This window comes from Silurus aristotelis (assembly GCF_946808225.1).
Source record: "Silurus aristotelis genome assembly, chromosome: 23".
Classification (NCBI taxonomy): domain Eukaryota; kingdom Metazoa; phylum Chordata; class Actinopteri; order Siluriformes; family Siluridae; genus Silurus; species Silurus aristotelis.
The window spans coordinates 13,121,905-13,149,185 of NC_139596.1; the positions used below are offsets into that span (position 1 = coordinate 13,121,905).

At 37.1% G+C, this 27,281-nt stretch overlaps 3 protein-coding genes across 5 annotated transcripts in view; 1 reads left to right on the forward strand and 2 right to left on the reverse strand.

Moving 5' to 3' along the window:
• The window catches only part of msh3 (mutS homolog 3 (E. coli)), a 67,081-nt gene extending 63,311 nt beyond the window's left edge, over positions 1–3,770 (reverse strand). The window contains exons 1-4 of one of the 3 annotated variants that reach the window (XM_083526631.1): positions 3,413–3,770; positions 1,537–1,660; positions 1,251–1,459; positions 911–1,117 (exon numbers count right to left, since the gene is read on the reverse strand). In XM_083526631.1, the coding sequence (XP_083382757.1) occupies positions 911–1,117; positions 1,251–1,459; positions 1,537–1,660; positions 3,413–3,574 (702 nt within the window). In that variant the 5' untranslated portion in view covers positions 3,575–3,770. Of the gene's footprint in view, positions 1–910; positions 1,118–1,250; positions 1,463–1,536; positions 1,661–3,412 lie in introns of all 3 variants that reach the window. The other 2 variants (XM_083526630.1, XM_083526632.1) reach the window with 2 other exon arrangements.
• An 8,029-nt stretch (positions 3,771–11,799) lies between these two features.
• Positions 11,800–21,618, reverse strand: ubac1 (UBA domain containing 1). Its single transcript, XM_083526641.1, has 10 exons — positions 21,151–21,618; positions 19,115–19,235; positions 18,912–18,985; positions 18,668–18,775; positions 18,325–18,427; positions 18,120–18,228; positions 16,204–16,540; positions 15,877–15,963; positions 13,495–13,633; positions 11,800–12,028 (listed from the first exon to the last, which is right to left on the reverse strand). Exons 1-10 carry the CDS (start codon positions 21,286–21,288, stop codon positions 11,913–11,915), a joined length of 1,332 nt encoding a protein of 443 aa, XP_083382767.1. The 5' UTR covers positions 21,289–21,618; the 3' UTR covers positions 11,800–11,912.
• Positions 21,619–24,544: 2,926 nt separating this feature from the next.
• Positions 24,545–27,281, forward strand: part of entr1 (endosome associated trafficking regulator 1) — a 3,778-nt gene continuing 1,041 nt past the window's right edge. Inside the window, exons 1-6 of the mRNA XM_083527609.1 lie at positions 24,545–24,854; positions 25,203–25,300; positions 25,982–26,392; positions 26,474–26,547; positions 26,714–26,825; positions 26,918–26,980. Coding sequence (XP_083383735.1) covers positions 24,809–24,854; positions 25,203–25,300; positions 25,982–26,392; positions 26,474–26,547; positions 26,714–26,825; positions 26,918–26,980 — 804 coding nt within the window. The 5' untranslated portion in view covers positions 24,545–24,808. The remainder of the gene's footprint in view (positions 24,855–25,202; positions 25,301–25,981; positions 26,393–26,473; positions 26,548–26,713; positions 26,826–26,917; positions 26,981–27,281) is intronic.

A 27,281-nucleotide genomic window follows, 5' to 3' on the forward strand; every position in this document is an offset into this window, starting at 1 on the left:
AGCGATGGGTTTAGACACTAATGATATGGCTGTACAAGACAAAACAAGATGAATACAGGTGTAACATAGTGGCTAATTATGAGTCAGTTATTAATATTAATAATAATAATAATAATAATGTGGACACAGTGCCTGTTAAACCACTGAAAGGAAATCATGTGGCTTCAGAACCTGCCTTTGCAGAGAAGGCAAGGTCTTTGTGCCTGAGATGTTCGGGCCATGTAATTACCCATTAAGCCTCTTGGCAATCACAAAAGAGGTCAAGAATTTAGTCTGGAGGCTCAGATTATCCCATAGAGTAACCGTACACCCACCTAACCTATCCAAAATTTGTAAATATCTAAAAATATTACAGATTTCTTACAATCTATTAGCAGAGGTCGACCGTAATCAACCAATAGTTTTTAAAATAAATACTAAATAAAAATAAAACAATTTATATAAAGTCAAAGACCATGAAAAATCTTACTGAACTTTATTATAAAAATAAACAACTGTGCTAAATCATAACAATTTGTTAAATGAAATACGTTAATTCTTATAATTATATGAATAAATAAATTAAATAAACTATCATTAATTAATATACTGTATTATAGTGCTCTCCGTGCAGCACGCAGTCTCGCATGTAAAAACAAACAGCACATTGCGTCAGTGTTGAGGCCGCTCTCGCAATGACAGCGAGCCTTTCTCAGCCGTTCCAGCTACAGATGTTACCCGGAAAATCTATCAGTATGGAATTTTGCGGATAGTCAATAGTTCCAGCAATCAACTATCGGTGCCAATTAATAGGTCAAACTGTATCTATTACCATGCATAAATATGCCCAAGAAACATCTACAAAGATGAGCACATACTATACTGTGGAATACATTTGTTTTTAAAATATACAATCTAGCCCATATCTTACCTCTGCATCTTCTCCAAAGAACCTGTACTTGTAACCACACTCCACACAAAGTATTGTGTCCTTGTGTTGCTCCTTTATCTCCATGTACTGCTGCACAAGAGGAGTGTAGATGCTCTTGGTCCTCCTATTAGGTCCTGCCGGTTCTGGAGGAGTCCTCTTAGATGCAGAAACATCTCCAGTCTTGGTAAACGGACTGAAGTCAAGCACCTGGAGAGAACATCAGAAATAAACAGCAGAGAAATGAAGAAAAAAGTCTCCATGAAAACATTAGTAACGTTTCATCAGAAACACTTATGCAGTTTCATTTCATTTGAAGCACACTTTGGTTTTTAAACCATACCTGTTTGCTCTGAACCAGCTCTTCTTCAGCATCCTCCTCCACCTTGACATGTTGGCTCATTGTGCTTTGTATTTGTCCTGTTCCTGAGCCCTCCATCTTCTCACTCTGACATGCAGCTCTGCTCTCGTTGCCTGCATGGCAGCTAAAACCTCGAAGTTTCTCCAGTGTAGAACAGGAAAGACTTGCCTTAGAAGCAAAACCCTTTTCATCTACTGGAGGCAAACAGCAACAGCTACTCAGATCCACAAAAAACACTATTTATGAGCAAATATGTTTATATTCTTACCTTTATTGCTATCAGAGTTCGTCTTGCTTGGCGGCTTCACCTCCTTCTCAAAGTCTTTTCCATCGTGAGAAACCTTTAGCCGTTTCTCCAAAGAGCCACTTGTATCAGGTAAGGACAGCCTTTTCTAAAGAACCAAGAAATATTTAATTCAGTTTAATTAAACATTTACATTAACAGCATTTGTTGCCCTTATCTAAAGTGACTTATATTTATCGCATTTTACAACTAAGCAGTTAAGAGTTAAGGGCCTTGCTTAAGGGCCCAGCAGTGGCAGCTTGGTAGTGCTTGGAATTGAACTCACAACATTCCCATTAGAAGTCCAATGATGCAACCACTGAGTTGCCACTTCCCTTTTCTAAAATTATATGCAGGCATTGGAGTATTTTCAAGGCTTCACAATTCCCAGTAAAGCTTGCACATCACACTAAGCGAAAAATCTGTGCACGGACTTTAGTCGTTTTTTTGTTCTTTTTTTACACAAGCTGCATAAATGTAAACTGCTTTGTGTATGAGTAAGGTGAATTAATATAAAATCAATAAGCTCATGTGACTTGCAGCATGTTAATATTGTCTTTAGCTATGATAAACGTTATGCGACCACAAGCCTCTCACTAAAGCAACAAGTTTGTCAAAGAAAATAACCTTCATATCAATTTAGTTCTGTTAGAAATGAGAAAAAATGATCAAGCACTAATTCTTTCAAACATCTGCACAAATGGTTTCATTCATACCATCATCAATAATGCTTTGATATACAAATCTGACATCAGTGTCCCGATGCAGGTATGTTACTATTAAACTGCTGCTAAAATACACTAAGTCAGGGAATTTATATTTAAACTTTTGCACAGATTTTATCCAGCTAAAGCACGCAATCTGCTAGGATTGTCATCATACACAGTTGTTTTGGATTAAATTTTAAATGTTTATAAACTGCAACATGCTTTTAGATTTCTCTCTATTTTTTTAAGGATGTTTAGCTTCATTTCTATAATATAGAAAAAAGGCAAATATGATGAGCACTTTATTATTCATCTTTTATTGCTTGTCAAATCTCATAGTCATCGTTGTAGATACTATACATTCGTCAAAATCCTATATTCATAGTTTTTGAAAAGGAAGTCAATATATCCGTGCTATTTTATCATCAAACAAGTCAAAAGCCAAGACAATAAACCTGTGGTACAGCTTTAACTGACTTTGCTAATACTTAGATTGACTTTCGGTAGTTTATTTATAATTGGCGCTTTGCTTCATTTAACTTTTTCAAACATGCTTAATTTCATTTTAGCACATTTGTCCTATATTTTTTCTTGTGTACTTGTGCTCTTGCTTTCCGTATGTATAATTTGATACTTTTGCAATAATAATAATAATAATAATAATAATAATAATAATAATAATAAACTGTTAAACATGCACCAATGTATTAATAATAATAATAATAATAATAATAATAATAATGATAATAATGAACTGTTAAACATGCACCAATGTCGAATAAAGATAAAAAAAAAATAAAAAAAAAACTTAATAACAAGCTCCTAAGATCAAAATTATGGGGTCCAACAATAAACGTGACAAGATATGCATGCTGAATTTGCATTCAGTCAATTGTAGGCATGAATTGTACAAGATGCATTTGCTATACCAGATCAGTGTTTACATGCTAGGGCAAGCTGTGCATGGTTGCATGAGTGCTTACTATGCTAAGTGCGTCTTAATTCTGAAATAGGGACAACATGCAGCGAAAGATTGCACGTGCACGCGCTGTTTGCATGTGCAAGCTACAGTATGCACAGCTAGAAATGGTTGCCAGTTCCAGATATATAATTAGAGACTAAATGGGGCGCGCATGTTTAATATGCATGCTTACCTTGCCTCTTTTTTCCTGGCTAGGATCAGCACAGGTAATCCTTGGCTCATCGACTTCTACGCCTTTATTTCCTGCATTGCTGAAGAACCTGCTGATAGTCGTCTGTGTGCTGGACTTCACACAAACCTTACTTGCTGACAATCTTTTAAGATTAGAATGCATGATCAATAGCACCGGAGAAATAGTTTTAAAATCAGGTTACAGCGTTGCTCAACAAGCTAAAATCCTAATCAGCTCGACAGTATAACAAAAAGTCATCCTGGTGAGAGTCTCTAACACTCTTGTTGGCGCTTAAATGACGTTTCAGTTGCTCCACATGTGAGTCCGCGAGGCTGTTCGAGAGCTGACAGTATGCGTCAGAGATGCGCAGCTACAGCGCAAAAACATTATATTCTACCCTATAAATAGCAGAGGTGTCACAATCATAGAGAGGGACAAAATTAAATACTGGGTATAAGTAGAGGGCTAAGACAGATAGTGCGAAAATAAAACAGTGAGAAATAAGCAGTACATTTTGCTTTTATGCATATTTGCCCGAGCAGGATGATTGGCATTTTTTTTGGGTGGTCACAAATGTTTGGGTTTAGGTTCTGTACTGAAGCGACTCTCAGGATAGAGTAAAGATTTGCATCAGTGAGATGACTACTGTGCTTTTGTTGACCTTTATAAAAGGAAAAAGTTGCTCAAACAGATATGTACATCCAAAACATTCAGAGCATTTAAGCAACCATGGTTTAAGTTGGGGGATGAAGCATAGAAATTATCAAGAAATTTGAGGATGGATTTAAACTGCAATTAATATGATCTTTCTACTACAATGGCTCAGGACCACAGGTTGCATAAACAGTTTTGCATTTAAGTGCCTATCGCAGCATACCTTAACAATGATGGGCATGTAATGAATGGACATTCTGTGCCACACAGAAGAGAATAGGTTTGCCTTTTGAGTCTGGTTCTTCTCAAGGTTTCTTCTTCATGCCATCTCAGAGAGTTTTTATTTGCCACAGTCACTATTGGCTCACTCATTAAAGATAAACTTACAATTATAAGGAACAAACTTACAGGCACTAAACACTTTTTTTTTATACAACTTTATCTCTGTAAAGCTACTTTGTTCTCTGTTAAAATTGCTATGCAATTAGATGAATTAAACTGAAAGATATAATAGAACTATGATATTACCTCACGAGTCAGTAGTGGCCCAGAGGACTTGAGTTGGACAGTATGTCATAGAGAATGAGTTCCCTTTTCAGTCTGGTTCCTTTCAATGTTTCTTCCTTATGCCATCTCAGGGAGTTTTTCCTTGCCACTGTTACCAATGGCTTGTTTATTAGGGTTAAACTAATAAAGGAATAAAATTTCAATTATAAAATGTATATTTTATTAACTCAGTATGTTTTGAATTCTGTATAATTAAGATTTCCTTTCACTTGTGCTAAGAGTCCCTATCCAATCATTGACAATGCCCAGTTTGCCAAAGATGTATTGGAAGAACTCAAGAGACTTGCAAAAAGCCCTGACTTAAACTAAATCCTTTTCTGTCTCACAATTAAGTTAAAGCATCAGAACATTCTTACAATGAAAGATTTACACAATCATAGAGGTCAGGGTCAAAAGCGAACTCTGAAAAGCTGATCGTGCATGATTTTAAATGTCTCAAGGACAGGACAACTTGCCTTCTTTAATTGGCTTATGCTAATTTGGCTTGCTCCCTCTCACTCTACCAATAGATGTCTTTCCATCACTTAATATCCATTCACACAATTTAAAGTTAGCGAAGCTGGTGAGACTGCATCAGATCAGGCTGCCCACTTATTACTGATATGTAGGTTCTGCCTGTTAATCTCTCAAGGCTCCTCGTCTCAAACAGTCCTCTGAATAGCCTGGTACACACTAAATGTATTAAACAGAATTAAATAGGGCAGCTGCCTAAGCGACAGAATAAAGTACACCCTCTGCTCTGAACACCTTTGAGATGAACTGGAGCACAAACTGGAATCTCACAGAAGCATTTGGAGCTAAATGAACACAAATACCTAAAGCTTTGTTCCGAATTCTTGTCTCAAACCTCTAATAACATTTATAAAACTCGGTGTAAGTGTCAGGTACCCACATACTTGCCTATATAGTTATTTATGGCACTGACTGGAGTAGAATCTTGTTGATTAATTCTCTTCAACAGCTGCCAACTACATTGGAGGATTATAACATTGCCATCGCTCTGAAGGGCAATCAGAACTCCATGTCATCTGAGAACAGTAAACATGCTGTTTATGTTTATATTGTGTAGCTTTTAGCAACATTTATTCAAGATTTATGTACATAAGAAGTCTCCAGTGTTAGAGAATTTTACGTCAAATCATTCTATGCAATGTGGAAAAGATTTTGACTGTTTTTTTTTTTTTTACCTCTTCCTCAAGAAAAAGGGGCCTAATAGGTTGAGGATGTTTAATTGGTGCCGTAAAATAAGTAATAACAGAAACTAACTTGTTTCATGGACAGTCCACAACATTTGTAATGCTAAACAGATAAAAAAAAAGCATGACGGGTATTTATGAATACATTGGCAAATGAAAAGAGATTTGTGGAATCTTTACTCAGTCACATTCAGTAACTTCTATATCTTGGTGAGGGATCCAGAGTCTATTTAGGGAACATTGAATGTGGAGAAGGAATACATCCTGAATAGGATACCAATTCATTTCAGGTCACCATGTGCAACATTTCACATCCATGAGCAATTTATCTATCCACTTACTGGCATGTTTTTGAAAGTGAGAGGAAACAAAAGAACAGGGATGAGGGCTTGCTAATATGTAGTATATATGAGGAAGAAAAGTATTAGTGATCTGTCTTTTCCAGTCATAAGTGGTTCTTCTCCAATCTGTTGTAACAAAGCCAAAGGCACATATTTGTATAAAATGTGATTAGATGCAGTAGCATTAAAAATTCCCTGTTTGACCCAACCATGTTCCAGCATGGCAATGCCCTTGTGCACAAAGCCGTGGAAATATGATTTTAATGGTTTGAAGTAGAACATCTTGAGTGGCTTGCTATAATAGAGCTCTGACCACAACCCTATTAAACCCATTTGGGATAAATCTAAATGCTGACTGCACCACAGACCTCCTTAATCTCCAAAATCTAGTGGAACATGTGGGGATTAGATATGGAATAGAACGTTCAAAGAGCACATATAAATGTTCCTTCAGGGTGGAAGCATTAACTTCACATCAGACTACATTACAGAATCCTGCAAGGCAAATCACATGCATGTATTAACAGGTTACAGTAACAGTTTATTCGAAAGGACTTGTATGGTGGACCACTATGTTATTTACAAAGAAAAGCTTTGTGTTACTAAAGATACAGAATGAAAGAATGAGGAGATTCGTGACAAAACACCTTTTAATTTATACTAGTTATCAAAAACTTTATATCATAAACATTAACCTGATGAAAAGGGTTAAAAGGGTTAAAAGGGCTAAACTTCATTTTTAGGGGTTCAAGCATGAAATGCTGAAACTCTATTGTTATTGTAGAGATTTTTATTGGTATATTCCGCCCTAAAACTGATTGCGCAAAATAAACTGTAAGGCCTAGAGGGTTGAAACTTGTCCAGATGGTAAAGCTCAATTTGGGGAGAGATTGACAAAGTATCAACCCAGTTGGCCAATGGGGGGTTACAACACTCAAAACTTTAAGATGCTTGGAATCCAAAACAAAAAAAAATTCCTATTATATGCCTTCGTTGAGCGTATTCGCTCAACGAAGTTCGCTTTTTCCGTAAAATTTAGTTATGTTAAAAACATTATTTTGCGGACTAGTCATAGGTTTTTCGTGCCATTGGACCAAAACCAGTGTAGCAAAGTTCAAAGGCTCACCAAAACGTTCAAAGTAGGTGTAGCTACTTTGACAAATATGGCAATCACTCATGAAAGGAATAAGATATCTCAATATGCTCAATGTGCTCAATATGTGAGATCAATATTTGGTAAAAGAATAAAAAAAAATTATAGCTTTGCCACTTGGTGGCGTTAAACAAGGAAAAAAATGGAAAAAACTGCTATAACTATGCAACCGTTTGGCCGATAGACCTGAAACGTGGCATATAGAGTCTCTGTCCAATCTGCCATAAGGGTCTATGAAGGCATTTGTGTATCTCGAAAAACATGGCCACCATCGAGCAATAACTTTTGGGCACCTGTTAGGCAAGGTTAACAAAGGCTGATCAATACAAAACTCGGTAGGCATGTTCTGTTTAGTCTGTAAGAATTTTTAACGACGTCGGCCACTAGGGGTGATATCGGGTTTTTCAAGTGTATAAATGAGTGTTTATTGCACGATTTTTTTAAACATACACTAAATTTTCATATTTTATTGATCTGAAGGAACATTACTGTCAATTAAATCCTTCATTAATTATTCTTAATTATGTTAAAAACGTACTTGTGCAAACTACTTCTAGGTTTTTCATCTGATCGGAACCAACTACCTTGAGAACTCAGTGCTTGTCAATAATTATTTAAAAAAGAATTCTACTCACTACTCAATCAAAGGGTCGCCAAAATGTACAAAGTCGGTGGGTCACTTTGACAAAAATGCCTAAAACTCATGAATGGATTGAGATATCTTTACCATACTTGGTGAAAGTGTCTATGAGCTCAATCCTTGGTCCAATAAAAAAGAAATGCATTGCTTTGCCACTTAGTGGTGTGAAACAGAAGAAAAAAATTACACGACTGTAACTACACAAACTTTCATCCAATTGACTTGATACTTGGCACACAGCGACTCTGTCTGATGTGCCATAAGATTTCATAAGGACAATTGCATATCTCGAAAAGCATGGCCGCCATCTGCCAAGTACATGTAAGCACGTGTTAGCAGTTACCAGAGGCATATTACAACGAAACTCAGTGGGAATGTTCCTAATGTCTTTCCTAATAACCTTCAGTACCTCATTTGCTTGAACCCCGCTAACCACTGCTAGATTTTAAATTGTTAACATATTGCTGTATTATAAAATTTTATTATAAAATGTTTTCTCCATATAGGGTCAACTCCATCACTCCACCCTACTGTAGATCACTTTTTAAAAACACCACATGTCATGGTGTTTCATTTCTTCATTTTTAAGCATAAAATGTTTGGAAACATACAGTGGCTGTCTCACTGACTGAAAATAAAATCATATGAAACATGCTTCATAAACGTCAAACCTTTATTTGTAATGATACAAAAAACAAGGCTTTCAACTTCTGCGTAGGTATGTGTAAAGTGAACGCAATGTGTTTTTCACATTGCTTAAATGTAAAGAACGGTTCTTTATTTACAGGAAGCTGTAACTCAATGTTGTATTGTACTCATCACAGAATCGTTAAACATGAGCAACACACAATCGAGCATTTCAGCTTGAAAGTGATGAAAATCCTAAGCTCAAAGTGATGCTGCTGTTCTCGACAAAACAGAATAAACTGTTGAGCATGAGACAGCACTAAGGCTTTCAGGGCTTTACATTAAATTATTAGACACATGGGATTGTAAACACACACACACACAATTATTGGGACACCTGATTAAATTTTTCCTTATCCATAACTACGAGATCCAAACCTACTCCAACATGGCAATCCCGTGTGCACAAAGCCAACTTCATGATGATATAGTTTACATGGGTTAGACTGGAAGATCTTGAGTGGCCTGTTATAGAGCTCTGACCTCAACCCTATTGAACACCTTTGAGATGAACTGGAACACTGACTGCAGCCCAGGCCTCCTCACCTACATCAGTACCTGCCTTTACTAACATTCTTGTGGCTGAATGAACACAAATCTCCACAAGCACACCCTTAAATCTAGTGGAAAATCTTTCCAGAAGAATGAGGGTTATTATCACAGGTAATGAGTATAAAATGTGGATGTTCAGGAAGCACAAATGAATCAGGTGTCCACAATCTTTTGTAATTTGTGTGTGTGTGTGTGTGTGTGTGTGTGTGTGTGTGTGTGTGTATACACACACACACACACACACACACACACACACACACACATATATATATACATACACATACATATATACACACACACACACACTCATACACACGCACTGTGATGTCAATAATGAGTCATTCTGAGAGGAGAATAAGTGTTGCATATTGCTTAAAACTTTGACTTGTGCAAAGAACAATTTCAAACACTGACAAATGTTCGTTTAAAAGAAATAACCCTCTTTAAAGTAGGACAAAATCAGTCTGTGAACTACACAGATGTATTGAGACATTGACACAAAGCACGTCATAAGAATAAATAGGACACACTGGTAAATAAAGTGTTTAAATAAATCCAAATATTACACTAAATTATTATTTATCTTGCTAAATGTTCGATTCCACCAGCTTTCTCCCACTCATTAAATATATTTTAGACTATTGCAACAGTAGAGCCTCTCCCTGCGGTACATCTATAAACCCCCTGAGCAAACACAGCAAAAACAATTCAAAACTTGAAAAACAAAAAACAACCGATAAGGAGAAATACAAAGTGTAGCTCAACACATCACAACCAAAACGAGAAAAGCGATTGTGATTACTTTGGTATCCAAGTGTTCTGATAAAGGGGAATTAAACCACCACAAGTACAAACCATTTTCATCTTAGTGGATATTAATGAATTGAAAGTAAATAGTGTCTCATGTACACACTCCTAAACAAATGCGAGTGGCAGAAAACAAATGCAAGTTCTGATATGTTCATATCATTCTCTGGAGAAAAACAATACAAACAAACAAACAAAAAAACCTCCTGCATTTTGTGAAGCGCCAGCTAATACTGACCACACTATATTTTCTATTTTTGCATTGTACTACAGTTGTGATGTAAACTATTTGGTGCACTGTAATATGAGGTGATCATGGCACAAATCAAAGCTACAAATGGGACATGTGACCTGACATACAGAGCACAAATCATTACTTTGTCATTCGTAACAATTTCTTTTTGAATTTGCAACGGAATGGTACGATAATTGGATCCAATTTGGGAGTGGAAATGAAATATTTGGTAAAATATTGACATATGAGAATCTGATAGGAGGGGATGAGAAACAGAATATTTTCCAAATAGGAGGGGATGAAAAATGTATATTTATATTTTACAAAACCAGGTTAGTGTTTTAGTCAGACAGCATCTGTTTGAACAGTGTACTGGAGCCGGCTTCTCATGTCTTGTGTATCTTATATGAATAATCTGAAATAATAGAAGAAACTCAGCATCAAATGTGGGATGTAGAGTGTAGGTTAAATCAATTAGTTAAAAAAAAAAAAAAAAAAAATGAGTGCAGGTTTACTTGTAACAAGGGAGCAGAACAACAATAGTTCTGTAGGAAGATCTGCTGCTTTCTTCCTTTGCTTACTGGATTTTTCTCTACATGAGTGATGCATTGCGGAACTCGTTTAAAGAAACAAAGGAGGAAACATCCTGAAAGAGCACCAGAATTGTTATAAGCTATAAGCTACGTGGCATTCACAAATGCATACGTTCACCATTAAAAGGGAAAAAAAAGTTTTAAAAAGGTATTTAATACCCCACGTGTCTTTAGTTTCAGGGTTGAAAGGTCTTTCTAGATACAGAGGGTGAACCCTCAATCGCCTCACCTCGGCGACAAGGAAACGGACGCATTACGACTTGTTTTCTGACTGTAGTACTTACACAGACCTGAAATTATATGCCGTGTTGTTTCTGATGGCGCAACACCCAGATGCACTGGGATTGTACAGTGTTTATGAAGCTGTCAAATAACGGATCTCAAACAGAATGAATTTTGTTCTTGCTTGTGTCATGTTCCAGCAGAACACAGTACCGGTATCTTGAGTTTCACAAACTGCACACTAAATTTGAAATAACGTTGTGGTGCGTTAGTCATTACACCATGGAAACATGTTTTCAGATCAAATGTAACTGTATGAAGAGACTAATACCAAGACATTGAACATTTTCCTGAAGTGTAAACTTTTTTGCTCTGGATGCTATATAAAATAAAATATGTACTTAATAGAATTAAAAACGGTTCATAAAATGAAAAAAAAAAAATTGTAATCTAGCATTTATCTTAAGAATAACTTAGAATTAAGTTACTGTTTACATTTGTTGTTTACATGTGTTCTGTCAGTTTTATATATTACATATATAATATTCAAAACTGCAAATTCCCATCTCCTTATTATTGTTACATTCATTGCTCACTGTAACACAACATAAACCATACCAGCCACACGCAGCACACACGCAGCACACACGCAGCACACACGCAACACACACGCAACACACACGCAACACACACGCAACACACACGCAACACACACGCAACACACACACACACACACACACACACACACACACACACACACACACACACACACACACACACACACACACACACACTTCCCTTATTAGTGAATAAGCCTGTCCTGTTTGCAGAAGCTCCAGAGATAAAGTGTGTTTTATGTGCGGTTGAGTGTCTGGAAGATTCTAGATATCTGGAGCATGACAGGGCCGGTTTCTGGGTCATTCATCCACTGTGTGCTGTTCAGAGGATTCTCCAGCATGTCTTCGAACGCTGCAGACCAAAAACGCAATGTGACACAGGGTTAAAAAAAAAGGCTGCACAACAACAACCAACTGTTAAACATCAGCAAAACATCTGGCAAGCAAGTAATAGATTCTGAAAGACTGTTTCAGAACAGCAATTCATCAGAATCACAGGCACTTGATCAAAAGTGTCAGTTTAGAAGGCACTGAAAAGGCATGATAGTAAAACCGAGTCAATACTGTAGTAAAAAAAATATATATTTCTGCCACAGGCAGCACTAACTAACTTTGGGCCTTGTTTAATCATTATTTTTAATTCACAATTATAGCTGGGTTGGATCGTACTTGCCGATAACCGATTCATCAAACAATAGTTTACAAAATGGATATTGGATAAAAGCAAAAAAAAAAAATATATAAATAACGTAAAATAATACTGAACTTTTTTATTACAAATATAAAAAAAAAACAGTACTAAATCATGAAATGTGCCAAATGAAAAAATACGAATATATGAATAAAGAATTTTAAATATCATTAATAAAATATAATTAATAAATAGCGCTCTCTGAGCAGCAGTCTCCTGTGTAAAAACAAACAGCACGTGGCGTCTAGAAGCCACTTTCATAATGGAAGCTTCTCAGACACTTCAGCAACGGACGCAAGCTGAAAAAACTATCGATATGAATTTTTGACAATAGCCGATCGGTCCCTAAATCAACCTACGGGGCTGTTTCACCTGTCAAGGGGTGGAATTAATTAGAGAGCAAGGACAGTTCACTCTCAAATTTAATGTGTTAAAAGCCATAAAAATGGGCAAGTGTAGGTACTTGACTTAGACAAGGTTGACTGGGGGATATTCTGAAGACTGGCTCCAAATTCTGCAGGTCTTTTAGTATGTATTGGTTAGTACCTACCGAAAGGTAAATAAATAAATAAATAAATATATAAATAAATAAATAAATAAATAAATAAATAAATAAATAAATAAATAACCGCTGGCGAATCCACCACTTGGGGGTACTAATACCCCACAAGGCCTGCTGGAAAATCTCTGACCCAATTGTCCAGCAATCACAATTTGACACTTTATCACTCAGATCATTAAACTTGCACATTTTTACTGCTTCCAACACATTAACTTTAAGAACTGACTGTTCACTTGCAGCATAATAAATTCCACCCGTGTCACCATCATAGTTAAGTTTTTGTTGTCGGTTGCCTGTTGTTCTTATCATAGTTAAGTTCCATCATGTAATGTGGTGAATGTGGCAGAGTGATGGTGGAGAGTGTGGAATTTATTTATATATAAAAAATAACAAAAAATAAAATAATGCCAAAGCTTTTGTTAATTTCACGTGCTCTGCTGTAAAGAAGTTGTTTATTTACACACAACTACAGTAAATTATCAATAAATAATTTATTACAATTAATACTTAATTAAAACTTTAAAAAGAAAAAATAATTTCATTAAAGACATGTAGACGGACTAACCCAGCAGAGTTTTCGGGTTTGTGAGGCCGAGCTGGACCACAGGATTCTCCAGTATGGCTTGAAACAGAGGGCTGTTAATGTCGATGCCCTTATCGAGCTCCTCCGGTGAAGGCTTTCTGTCACCAAGCAACCATTCACACTACATAACAGCAATCAACAGGTAAAAAGAAGAAAATTTATTTTTATTATTTTAGTAAATACCATATGGACAGGTTTGTGGACGCCTGACTATAAGATTCATATGTGCTTGTTGAACATCCCATTACACGTTTAAACCCCATTTGCCTTTATAATAATCTTCAATCTTTAAAAAAAAAAAAAAAAAAAAAAAAAAGATGTTGGTGAAGTCAGACACTGATGTAGGTGAGGAGGCGTGGAGTGCAGTCAGCATGTCAATTCATCCCAAAGTTGTGTGATAGGGTTGAGGTCTATAGCAGGTGCCCAAGATCTTTCGCTCTAACCCATGTAAACTATATATTCACGGAGCTGGATTTGTGCACGGGGCACGGTCATGCTGAAACAGGTTTGGGTCACCTTGTACATATGACTGGAAAAGTCAGGTGTCCCAATATTTTTGTCCATATACTGTAGTGTATCTAAACCTGTTTCCAGTACTACACAACTAGCACATACACAGGGGTTTATTTATTGTTTTTGCTGCACACAGAATGAATAAACCTAACACACACAGACTTCTTACTGGTCACAAGCCACAGGACTTACCGGACCCACCTAATCCGGCATCATTTTTTTTAATGCAGTCTTGGGTAATTACCAGGTTTTAATAATTAAATCGCATTGTAATTTATCTGATACACTTATTTGTGATGTCTTTAGCTCAACTTGTTTCCCATTCAAGATAACACTGCACATGTTGCTATGTAACCTAGGGTATTGTGTTGCTTAAAGAACAAGAGAAATGAAGCTTGCCGTTCAAGAACAGAACAGTCTGTGGAAACAGTTTCCGTGTCAATTCCATGACTATTATGTCTGATAATAACTTTCCTACTTCAATATACATGTGTGAAGATGAGGTGATCTTTCTGTACTGTATCTTTAAATTTAAATCTTTTAAGGTTATGAAAGTTACTTGTATTTAGAGTTGGGTTATATGCATTGCAAAATATCTTTTTCTGGAATTCCTACAACAATGTCTAGACTGTGAAGCACTACAAGCACCTGCCTTCAAGGTTGAAAAATCAGGGGATAGAAAATGTGTATTGTTTTTTCCCCCCTTTGCGATCTATTGATATCGAACGATAATATAAAAGACAATTAAAAAAATATATACCGTAATTTCCGGACTATTAAGCGCACCCATATATATAAGCCGAACTGAATTTTACAAAGATTTTTATTTTGTACATAAATAAGCCTACACTGAAACTAATGAACTTTACACAGGCTTTAACGAAAGACAGTGTCTGTTACACGACTTGTATCTAAACAGTAGCCTACCAAGAAAGTCATTGTTCACTGTCTTCCTCCTTCCTTCACAACTATTTCTCTCGGGAGTTTTTCTTTTGGCATCGTCGTGCATTTAAAAATCACCATCGGTGAAGCTTTTCATCCGATGTAGTGCAGCTTAGAACACAATTAAAGTGTGTTTTCATGCCCGGTTGTTTTCAGCGTGACGAATGATTCGCATTTCCTGTAGACAGTCTGAGTGAACGGCAGGTCAAACGTCAGAGGAACATCATCCATATTAATGATGTGGTGCGGCCCGATTCAGTGGGAGCGCAACTGATTTAATATAAAGAGTTTCATTGGTTTACCTGAACCTGTTCGGCAATTTCATTGGTCTAATGTTATGGGGCTCAGTTTTTTGGCTTGAAGTTTGTGAAACCGGGAAAAACCCAGGAAAAATCCATAAATTAGCCGCTTCATTGTTTAAGCCGCGGGGTTCAAATCGTGGGAAAAAAGTAGCGGCTTATAGTCCGGGAAAAAAAGGTATATATTTAAAAACAAAATATGAATTAGGAAATGGCTAAGATATTGCTGCAAAATTAGTCTTACTTAATATGTATTTATTAAATAGAAATGTAACAATTTTAATCATCTAATTTAAAAAAGATTTACATCCTAATTGTACAAGGACACAGAATTTAAAATGATGGTCATTAAAAAAAAATTGTTGAGTTTTGTGCAAGTGTGTGTGCTTATGTTTGAAGGACAGCAGCACTTCACTCAAGCCAATATAAAAAAAATGGCCTCTGTTTTCAGCAAACTCCACCCTTTGTGTGTAAATTACTCAATGGCATCAAATGTAACTATAATTATATTTAACGAGTCTAATTTTAGTAGTAGCTTTACACAATGACTGCTCCTCGTCACAGCTTTGAATACATCCCTCATGTCCTAATCTTTAAATTAATAACTCACAGCAGCATCCTGTTGATTATTATTGACCCGGAGGGCGTCGATCACTTCCTTCTCATCAAACCCCATCTCCATCAATGCAATCACTGCCTGCACATGACACACAAGTGAGCGGTTTAATTATTTCTGATTAGTGCCAAATACAGCAATAAATAAATAAATAAATAAATAAATAAATAAATAAATAAATAAATAAATAAATAATAAAAATAAATACATAAAAAAAAAAAATCTGTATATAGCCAAATATTAGAATTAAATTATAGACAGGAAAAAGCAAAAACTTTCCCAGAACTTAAAAACCAACCTCTTGTGAAACACGGCACTAACCCGTGAGTCCGGCCTGAACTCTCGTTTCCTCCGGATCCTTTTGAAGATCTCAGTCAGCTCATCCTGCTTGGCTTCGTCTGAGCTGGACGAGGAGGAAATAGCTGCCTGCAGCCCTGGATTTGAGGGAGACGGACCTACAGATGCAGATGCAGCTGCCACAAATGCAGCTGCCGCAGATGCAGATGCAGCTGCCGCAGATGCAGCTGCCGCAGATGCAGCTGTCGCAGATCCGGCTGCTCCTTGAGCTCCTTGAGCTTCCTGGCCTGGCAGGGGCATGTCGACCATGGGGTCGTCCACGTGCTCGATCAACCATTCCATAGCCTGCGTCACAGACATGCTGTGAGGAAAGTGACCGTGATTAGTGCATGTGACCTCACTAAAACAGCTAAGATTGCATTAAATATACAGTGAGGAAACTAAGTATTTGAACACCCTGCTATTTTGCAAGTTCTCCCACTTAGAAATCATGGAGGGGTCTGAAATTGTCATCGTAGGTGCATGTCCACTGTGAGAGACATAATCTAAAAAAAATTATCCAGAAATCACAATGTATGATTTATTAACTATTTATTTGTATGATACAGCTGCAAATAAGTATTTGAACACCTGAGGAAGTCAATGTTAATATTTGGTACAGGAGCCTTTGTTTGCAATTACAGAGGTCAAACGTTTCCTGTAGTTTTTCACCAGGTTTGCACACACTGCAGAAGGGATTTTGGCCCACTCCTCCACACAGATCTTCTCTAGATCAGTCAGGTTTCTGGCCTGTCGCTGAGAAACACGGAGTTTGAGCTTCCTCCAAAGATTCTCTATTGGGTTTAGGTCTGGAGACTGGCTAGGCCACGCCAGAACCTTGATATGCCTCTTACAGAGCCACTCCTTGGTTATCCTGGCTGTGTGCTTCGGGTCATTGTCATGTTGGAAGACCCAGCCTTGACCCATCTTCAATGCTCTAACTGAGGGAAGGAGGTTGTTCCCCAAAATCTCGCAATGCATGGCCCCAGTCATCCTCTCCTTAATACAGTGCAGTCGCCCTGTCCCATGTGCAGAACACCCCCCTCCCCCCCAAAAAAAAGCATGATGCTACCACCCCCATGCTTCACAGTAGGGATGGTGTTCTTGGGATGGTACTCATCATTCTTCTTCCTCCAAACACGTTTAGTGGAATTATGACCCAAAAGATCTATATTGGTCTCATCTGACCCCCTGACTTTCTCCCATGACTCCTCTGGATCATCCAAATGGTCATTGGCAAACTTAAGATGTGCCTGGACATGTGCTGGTTTAAGCAGGGGAACCTTCCGTGCCATGCATGATTTCAAACCATGACGTCTTCGTGTATTACCAACAGTAACCTTGGAAACGGTGGTCCCAGCTCTTTTCAGGTCATTGACCAGCTCCTCCTGTGTAGTTCTGGGCTGATTTCTCACCTTCCTTAGGATCATTGAGACCCCACGAGGTGAGATCTTGCATGGAGCCCCAGTCCGAGGGAGTCTGGCAGTCATGTTTAGCTTCTTCCATTTTCTAATGATTGCTCCAACAGTGGACCTTTTTTCACCAAGCTGCTTGCCAATTTCCCCGTAGCCCTTTCCAGCCTTGTGGAGTTGTACAATTTTGTCTCTAGTGTCTTTGGACAGCTCTTTGGTCTTGGCCATGTTAGTAGTTGGATTCTTACTGATTGTATGGGGTGGACAGGTGTCTTTATGCAGCTAACGACCTCAAACAGGTGCATCTAATTTAGGATAATAAATGTAGTGGAGGTGGACATTTTAAAGGCAGACTAACAGGTCCAAACAAGTCTGTCGTTTTACTTAAACCGCACATACCAGTCTGATTAGAACTGCTCATACCGAGTGATTGAATTAATCTGAACTAGCAAAAATGTTTAAGGAGACACTGAGTGAGTGTATGCTCACTGGTTGAGGCGCAGTGCCTTGACAGCACGGCTCTCTGGGAAACCCATCTCAGTCAGCTGCTGCAGGGCATTCTCATCCACACGCTCCTCGTCATCCTCGTCCAACATGGCTGAAATAAAGAGACAGAGACAATATAAGGGGTGAAATTTATTGCCAAAAGTTGTGAGAAACAGTGAAAACCTGATCATTGAATTTCTTCACTCACCATTGGCCTTTTTAAAAAGCTCAACAGCATCTGGATTTAAAGCGAGGAGTTTCTGCGCCACCTCAATAAGTGACACCAGAATTTTCCTCAATTCTGTCTGGAACTAGTAAAAAAAAAAAAAAAAAAAAAGACAAATCACAAATGGGTCCAAAAATTTTATGTGTTATTTTTTATGTAATCAATACAAATTAACCAGTTAATTTACAAACCAAAACGTTAATTATTTCTTATTGTTTTATCAATCGGCTTTTTTTTTTTGTTGTTGTTGTTGCTGTAAAACAAAAGGATGTGTTTTAGCACTACTTGCTGTTTCACACATCTCTCCCTCACTGTTCTTACTCACGTCTCTGATGTTGTGCTGCGTGACGGTGCGGTCCGAGTGGCGAGTGGACAAATTCGCTGTGGCTTTGAGGATAGCGTCTTTATCAGGAGCCTTGCTCTCCTGCTTCTTCTGCCAATGTACAGAGGGGGAAAAAAAAAACAAAAGAAGACAGGATGAATAAATCAATTCTGCATATGCAACGTAATATGCAGGTTGGACCAAATCCACAATAAATAATTTTTAGTGGAAATCATAGCAAGCATACTTTTTCTTCTGCAGATACGTCGGTCATTTTTGGATGTACTGGTGGCGCCCTCTTCTTTATTAATAACAAGCAGTCTGAAAAGAAAAACGAGTGCTTTAAAAAAAATGAAATAGAAATCTGAATCTTCAAGGTAATCTACTGATATATGGGCATCTGTTAATGCATAGAGGAACGAAAGAAATTGTAAAGAATGACACTAATACCTTTATCTTTAAGGTTTTCATCTGCCACTGTTTTGGTTTCATTAAGAATCCTCTCTGTAGCTGCATGAATGAGTTTGTGGTGTGTGATGGTTTTGGGGTCCTCCAGACTCCCATGGGCACACTGTCAAATAAACACCGATATATTATAACACGATTATTTAAAAACAAGCACAGACAGTATTATGCAAAATCGTGTGGAAAAAAGGCTGCACAGTAAGAATGCTTTTAAGTGTTAAATAAATAAATAAATAAATAAATAAATAAATAAATAAATAAATAAATGTAGCAGAAGACATGCGTATTTATTTATATCGGAGAATCTGTAGGACTCAATAACTCAAAAATAAGTAAACAATGTTAACTCATCCCCAAAGAGATGGGAAGAATGTAAAAAGATACATGTTCCTAATAAATAAATTAGTATTATACAGATCAAAAACAATTCATCAAGCAAAACAAATGTTCCATCTGATTTATCAGTTTGTTTTAAATGATAAAATAATTAATTAATTAGAAAAAATCTAATAAAAAAATTCTAATATAAGTGTGAATAGTTGACTAAATTAACAACATGGAAAATGAACAGAAAAGAAACTGAAATCAAATCAGTATTTGGTGTGACCACCCTTTGCCTGCCATCGATTCTTCTACACGTGCACTTGCACAGTTTTTAAACAAACTCTGCGGGAATGTTGTTGCAAATATCTTGGAGAACTAACCCCAGATCTTTTGTGAATAGACGCTGCCTCAAAACCTTCTATCACCTTATGGAATCGCAGGCATACTTAGTGATTTTGAGACCTTCCGTCATTAAAACCTTTACCTTTGTTAACCGAGTTTGACTTTTCCTCCCCAAATTTAAGCCTGGTACACTACTGCTTCTGTTTCAGATAGTGTTTCAATCTACATATGAAATGAATGATCATTAGCACCTGCTAAGCATCCCTGGCTTTGTGCAAGTGTACAGCATGATTTGCATTTCTCTTGTTTGTTCGCTTTCCATTTTGCAAAATTGATATAAATACAATAATAACACACTTTCAGCATTTTTTTTTTTTTTTTACAGCTGCCTAAGAATGTTTGTACTGTACTGTATATTTACCTTTTGTTAAAAAAGCATGTAATGTTAAGATATAAAATCCCTGGGCCAAAGAAACCCCAAGATCAGAAGAAAACTGATTAAGAGACATTGGGATTTTTTTTCTTTATCTTTTACTAAAATTTTTAAAAAGCCATTTCACTTGAAATAAATAGAAACCAGTTATTTTGTCATTTTTTCCTGGGAAAAACTTGTATGACAAGCTATTTTACTGCTACATTTTGTTGCAGAAAATAAAAATAATGTCAATGCAGACCACTGAAAATGTGGCATGAAAATACAAGTACACACAAACATATTGAGTAGAAATGTGCCTAATGTCGTTAAAATGCACACGGATGACATGATTGCAATCTGCACTCTGCATCTGACCATGTACAATTCCTCAAGCTGCAAATATCATTAAAGAAACATGCAGGTCTCAGGGGACTAGGATCCTTTTTAGTGTGTGTTAAATCCAAGGCATGTTGTTGTATACATGCTTAGGTCATATCAATGCTCAGGACTGGTTATTTGGTAAAAAAAAATAATAATGATAATGAGACTGTGGCTGGATCTACAGGTCACAGGTTCCCAGTACTGATCCTGGAGCAGAACTGGTCCTGCACTTTTGAGTGTTTTTTCCAGCTTGAAGCCAGATGATTATTAGCTGATCAGTTGAATTAGGTGTTTTTTTTCAGAGGCAGGAAAAACACTCCAATGTGCAGGTTGGGAATCTGTATGATATATAAGGTCCAGGCTAAGCAATTGGACATTACAGCTTGGTTAATTATAAATAGAACTGTGTCTACTTGCCTGCTAGGGTCTAAAAATACATGGCAATGACACTGGCAGATCTAGGAGGCCTTGCTGAAAGCTTTAGGAGCCAGACATGGATAGGAGCCAGTGAACTAGACTAAACACATGACAGCTACAGACTTCAACTCGCTATACGTACGTGCTTGAGGCATTTCTCCTTTAGTTTCTCTATGGTCGTGTCTTCACTCACTTCCTCCAACCACTCCGTGCCCTCCATGGTGCAGATATGGATCTTCAACACATTCCCAGCGAAGATCTTCTCTTCTTGCACGAACATGGCTGAGAACAGCTCGAACACCACCACTGGCAGCGGCAGCAGCACCAGGAGCAGGAGCAGCAGCTCTCCCAGAATACAGCAGCCGTGCTGTGTAATGTGGCTAGCGCGCTAACTGTGTGTTAGCTAGCTAAGCTATGCTCTCCTTCAGCCGACTACAACCAAACCAGCTCCGGTTGGTTATCGTTATTCCATCTTTTTTGCAGGCCTCGACAGCGGTCCCCAGACTAATCCCTCAGCGCTACTTTATTAACCACCCCTTCACCCCGAGCAGCTCCGCAGCCTGAGCGTAGTTTCCCTTCCACCTGTAATACACAGACACCAACGGCACACGGAAGAGCCTCGTCTGCGCATGCGCGTTATCTCTAAAGCGCAAAAGTTAACCCCCCCTCCCATCACACTCTACTCTGTGTATGATTATTATACAAGCTTACTATTTATATTATTTTATCTTTATTTTAAGTCTTACCTTATTTCTACTGTTTGTTTGTTTTGCCTTGAAACCTATGTATCTAATGTGTTTCCTGGGATCAATAAAGTAATGTTCCAATGTCAAATCCATTAAATAAACAAATTTGCATCTTATTATTATTATTATTATTAGTAGTAGTAGTAGTAGTAGTAGTAGTAGTAGTAGTAGTATTAATCTCATTAGTATAAGGAGAAGGCAAAGTTTGTTTTTGTTTGTTTGTTTTTACATTTAACATTATGTGGTCTGTTTCATAATTGGATTTAATGAATATATTTTATAGAATGTGTGAAGAATGTGTTTACTGGGCTTATTCATTACCTACATATTTATTCAGAATAAATAATTAAATAGAAATAATAAAATAAAAAAGTGCTTGTTGTAATAAAGCAGAGATTTGGCCCAGTAGGCTTTATATATATTCATGTGTTCTTTTATATATATTCATGTGTGTGTATATAATGACATTATATATATTCATGTGTGTGTATATAATGTCATTATGACCTGTAAATTGAATAACACTGATGAGTGTATTATATTAGGCAGTTAGTGAACATTTTGTTCTCAAATTAGACGTGTTAGAAGCAGAAAAAATGGGCAAGCCTAAGGATGTGAGCGAGTTTGACAAGGGCCAAATTGTGATGTCTCGATGACTGGGTCCGAACATCTCCAAAACTGCAGCTCTTGTGAGCTGTTCCTGGTCTGCAGTCTGTCAGTATTTATCAAAATTGGTCCAAAAAAGGAACAGTGGTGAACAGGTGACAGGGTCATGGGTGGGCAAGGCTCATTGATGCACGTGGTGAGCAAAAGGCTGGCCCATGTGGTCCGATCGAACAGACTTCAGATTGCTGAGGAAGTAAATCCTGTTAATGATCAATGGGTCAGAACTGTTTTTTCAACAAAATAGGGACCGACATAATATTAAGCAGGTGGTCATAATGTTATGCTTGATCTATGTGTGTGTATGTGTATATGTATATATATATGTATATATATATACATTCTTAAAAAATTTAAAAAAAAAATAAATAAAAAAGGCAAGTTTACTGATTAGATCTACGCAGTAATGTTATAGGTTATGAATATAATAATAATAATAATAATAATAATAATAATAATAATAATAATAATAATAATATTAATATTAATAATAATAATAATAATAATAATAATAATAATTGCATGTAAACTTCCATGAGGATGATTTGTGCTTACCAAAAACTTCAGGCTCAACAAGACAGAAAATCAAGGAAACACACACACACACACACACACACACACACAGAGGAATGCATGCATAATTCAGATCGTGCATGCGCTCGCTCCTTTTCCCTTTGACCAGCCATGTTAAGAGCATCGTTTCCCCCTCTGCATAAATTGACGATTAGATCAAGGGGAATTATTTGCAGAAAATGAGAGACTTAGTGGTACTTACATCAAGCGCACACGATCACTATTAGCTCTGAGGTGCTAATGAGCACGGGTGCGTTTAAACAAATGTAGGTGGTCCGACCCAAAAGAAGAAGAGGAAGAAAGAAAAAAAAAGCATGGGGAGAAAAAAAAAAACCACTGTATTGCAGTAGAGATATTTAGCCGAATCTCTAATAAGGCCTTATGCAAAATGCAACTCGCTGCTTAAAGAGCAAATTGATCAAATTAGGTATTTTCAGGCAGGACGGCCCCTGGAGGAAACTATTTAAAGCTTTTATCGTACCCGTGGGCTTTCGTTTTGCTTTCAGATGGTGTAAGAGGATAAAACAGTGCTGCGTCTTCATACCGTAAGAGCGGAGGGAACAAGAAGAAACCTGAGGACCATGAGCCTAATCATTTCTTCTTCTTAGTATTATTATTATCATTACCACCAATCTCATCAAACTTTTGGTCTGTACTGTATATATATATATATATATATATATACAGTACAGACCAAAAGTTTGAACACACCTTCTCATTCAAAGAGTTTTCTTTATTTTCATGACTATGAAAATTGTAGATTCACACTGAAGGCATCAAAACTATGAATTAACACGAGGAATTATATATGGAATTATATACATAACAAAAAAGTGTGAAACAACTGAAAAATGTCATATTCTAGGTTCTTCAAAGTAGTCACCTTTTGCTTTGATTACTGCTTTGCACACTCTTGGCATTCTCTTGATGAGTTTCAAGAGGTAGTCACCTGAAATGGTCTTCCAACAGTCTTGAAGGAGTTCCCCGAGAGATGCTTGGCACTTGTTGGCCCTTTTGCCTTTACTCTGCGGTCCAGCTCACCCCTAAACCATCTCGATTGGGTTCAGGTCCGGTGACTGTGGAGGCCAGGTCATCTGGCGCAGCACCCCATCACTCTCCTTCTTGGTCAAATAGCCCTTGATGCCTTCAGTGTGACTCTACAATTTTCATGGTCATGAAAATAAAGAAAACTCTTTGCATGAGAAGGTGTGTCCAAACTTTTGGTCTGTACTGTGTATATATATATATATATATATATATATATATATATATATATATATATATATATATATATATATATATATATATATATAGTGGTATGTTTGTTTATTCTACATCAGCAATAATAATAATAATAATAATAATAATAATAATAATAATAATAATAATAATAAATAATTATAATTGGTAGTTATAAATTGACTGTTTTTTTGTATTAATTAATCGATTAATTGATTGATTAGTTAATTTGTTGATTGATTGATTGATTTTTACTTTATCTGGACCTGTTCCTCCTGCCAGGTCACTAGATGGCGTCGTTTAGCTCCCTTAGTGTATCAGAATGGATAGAAGAAGAAGAACTGCACGTCATAGGTGAGGTGGAGAAGTAGAAGCTCATTTCTAGCTCGCCAAAGTCAAAAAGTGAAACAACTCTTTCTTTACTATAAACATGTGGAGCTGTTAGAGAGCTGCATTGGATTGTGTTTGGCTCAGCTGCAGGGTTTCATTCCTCCCAGAGGGAACAGCTGACAGCTGAGCATCAGGAATGTGGTAGTTTTGTGTTTTAACAGCATAAAGTGAACCTTTTATAAAGGAAACATGTCCAAAAACAAAACATCCAAAAAAAAGCTGATTATAGAAGATGGTGAGTAGTGTTTTGCTTTCCTGTAGTTTCTTGTATTTGCATGTTGTCTTTCTTACACATGTGACAGATGTCAATAAAACCTGCAACATGTAGATAACTTACAATAAAGTGGGTTGTTTTGGTAAGAGAAACACTTCAAATGTGCAGTTCAGGGGGACAAGATCATTTTGGCAGGTTGAAAATGAAAGAAAGAAGAAAGAGTGATAGATGCTTTGGAATCAACTGATTTAAGAACAATGTCATCATTATAATCATATACTTCTGCGTGTACTACTATTAATAATATTTCTTGACACTTTGTGTTAGGAGTGTCTAACAATTTTAACCCTGCTTGTTCACCTCCTTCAGATGAGCCAAAAGAGGACGGGGAACAACTGAATCCTTTCTCCTTCAAAGAATTCATTAAAAGCAAACATCAACATCCCTGTACCATAAAGCCTGTTGAGGTGAACTTACTTACCACAAGTCTGTATTTATATTCAAAATATCCAACATTATAATTATATTCATATTCAGTGTAAAAAAATACATTTTCGAACTCCATTTGAACCCTACTGTATAAAAGATTACACACATTATGTTCAGCTCACAGAAGTGGAAAATAGAGTGAACACCATTGTAACATGTCATAACCCAGTTTCATTTAATAATCAGACAAGACATTTCCCTCAATTCATTCACCTTCAGTACAGTATGTTTTTATACTCTGGATCACGGGTCAGGAAAAAGGGGGACAGGAATACACCTTGAATCAAATGGGATGCCAAACACTGATTTACTCCTTTGTTTAAAATTAAGCACAGCTGATCCTCATGTTGGCCTGCTATTTTGGGCCGTTGATCTGAGTACCTGGAGGAAATGAATGAAAGTGGAAAAGTTGTTCTCTGAGAAGGAATCCTCGACTAGAACCATTTTAAGAAGCCAAGAACCCTTAATTAGACAAGAATACTCTTGAATTTTTTTTCATGCATCTGCTTATTTTCTATCATGTTAATGGAGTCACTACAGATTCTTCTCCTCTTTGACAAATGTTGTAATTCCCACAAGAAGAAGGAAGCTAAGTAGAGCCTATGTTATATGTAATGCCATTTGTGGTGATGTCATTAACTTTCTTGTTATTGTTCTAGCCCGATGGTCTGTGTTCAGTGGAGGACGAATACAAGTACACCACAGCCTTTAAACCCAGCCAAAAGGCTCACTTTTTTACGGATCCCTCCCTGCTCGAGCAGTCGTTTGACTATAAACCTGAGGATGAATGGACTGAAAGCTACCAACCCTCGACCATCAAGGACGCACACGATTTGGGGCTAAGCGGTGTTCTGGAAGGCGGCGCTTATTTGGATTGCTCCTTACTGTCCTGTGTAGCCGAGGACAAGACATTGAACGAGTGGGAGCTGGAAGAGGACATCTCACCACAGCATCACTTCCCCAGACGGAACACAGATAGCTACGAAGGAGACGAAGAGACCTCGCTTATTGATCTCACCTTCCATGCGAAGAAAGGCAGCACAGAGAATGGGATTAGTTACCAGCAAAAGGTAATACAGTGTTGCATTTGGTTTATCAGTGGTGGGATTGTGTCACATTAATATTTTTGTTTTGTTTTTCTTGTTTTGTAGCTCAGAGACGAGAATGCTCAGCTTCGGAAGCATATCAGAGAACTGATAAAAAAGTCAGGGGCCGATTCTACAAAGTAAGAAACCAGCAAGACTGTATAAGTAATGCCTTCAAATGTTTTTCATGTATGATGACTGATGACATAATGAGAACAGATTTGCGTAACCTATACAGTAACCTATATCATTATTGTGTAGATCTAATGTAAACTTGCCTTTTTTATTTATTTATTTATTTTTAAGAATCAGACAGCTTACAGACGAGTTGCACAACCGAAATTTGCAAGAGGAGAAAGAAGCCAAAGCTTTAGAGAGCATGGTGCAGTCTGTGGAAGAAAACCTCCAGTTAATGACCGTATGCATCTTCATTTACATCTCTTTGGCAGCACTTCACAGTACATCTCAAAGTGTGAACTAACTCCGACCATGTTCTGTTTCCCCACACAGAAACGTGCAGTTAAAGCTGAAAGCAATTTGTCTAAACTGAAACAAGACGTCCAGCAGCTTCAGGTTTGGCCTTCCAACTTTCTAACTCTTCTTTCTTTTTAAACAATATTATCTTTTACTACATCATCTATCTACAATTGATTTATTTTGCATTACATAACTTGTTGAATTCTCAGTTTTTAAATCTGATTGGTCAGTGTCGTTATAAATCAGATCACATATAAACGGTCCAAATAACCGATTGTTCAGTTTAAAAAGAATAAAATCTTTGAGCTGTGCGTTATTTCAGATCACGTCACCTTTGTTGATTATTTCCCTATAACTGTACATATTGTTCTATTTTGCCACTGGTAACAACTTGTGC

What these genes read in the sequence shown, in the direction of transcription:
- ubac1 (XM_083526641.1), bottom strand. Translation starts at nt 21,288, where the DNA reads ATGTTCGTGCAAGAAGAGAAGATCTTCGCTGGGAATGTGTTGAAGATC. An exon ending in AGGAGAAATGCCTCAAGCAC is followed by an intron (nt 19,236 to 21,150) that starts GTACGTATAGCG and finishes TTTATTTGACAG; the next exon opens with TGTGCCCATGGGAGTCTGGA. An exon ending in AAGGCACTGCGCCTCAACCA is followed by an intron (nt 16,541 to 18,119) that starts GTGAGCATACAC and finishes CTTTCCTCACAG; the next exon opens with CATGTCTGTGACGCAGGCTA.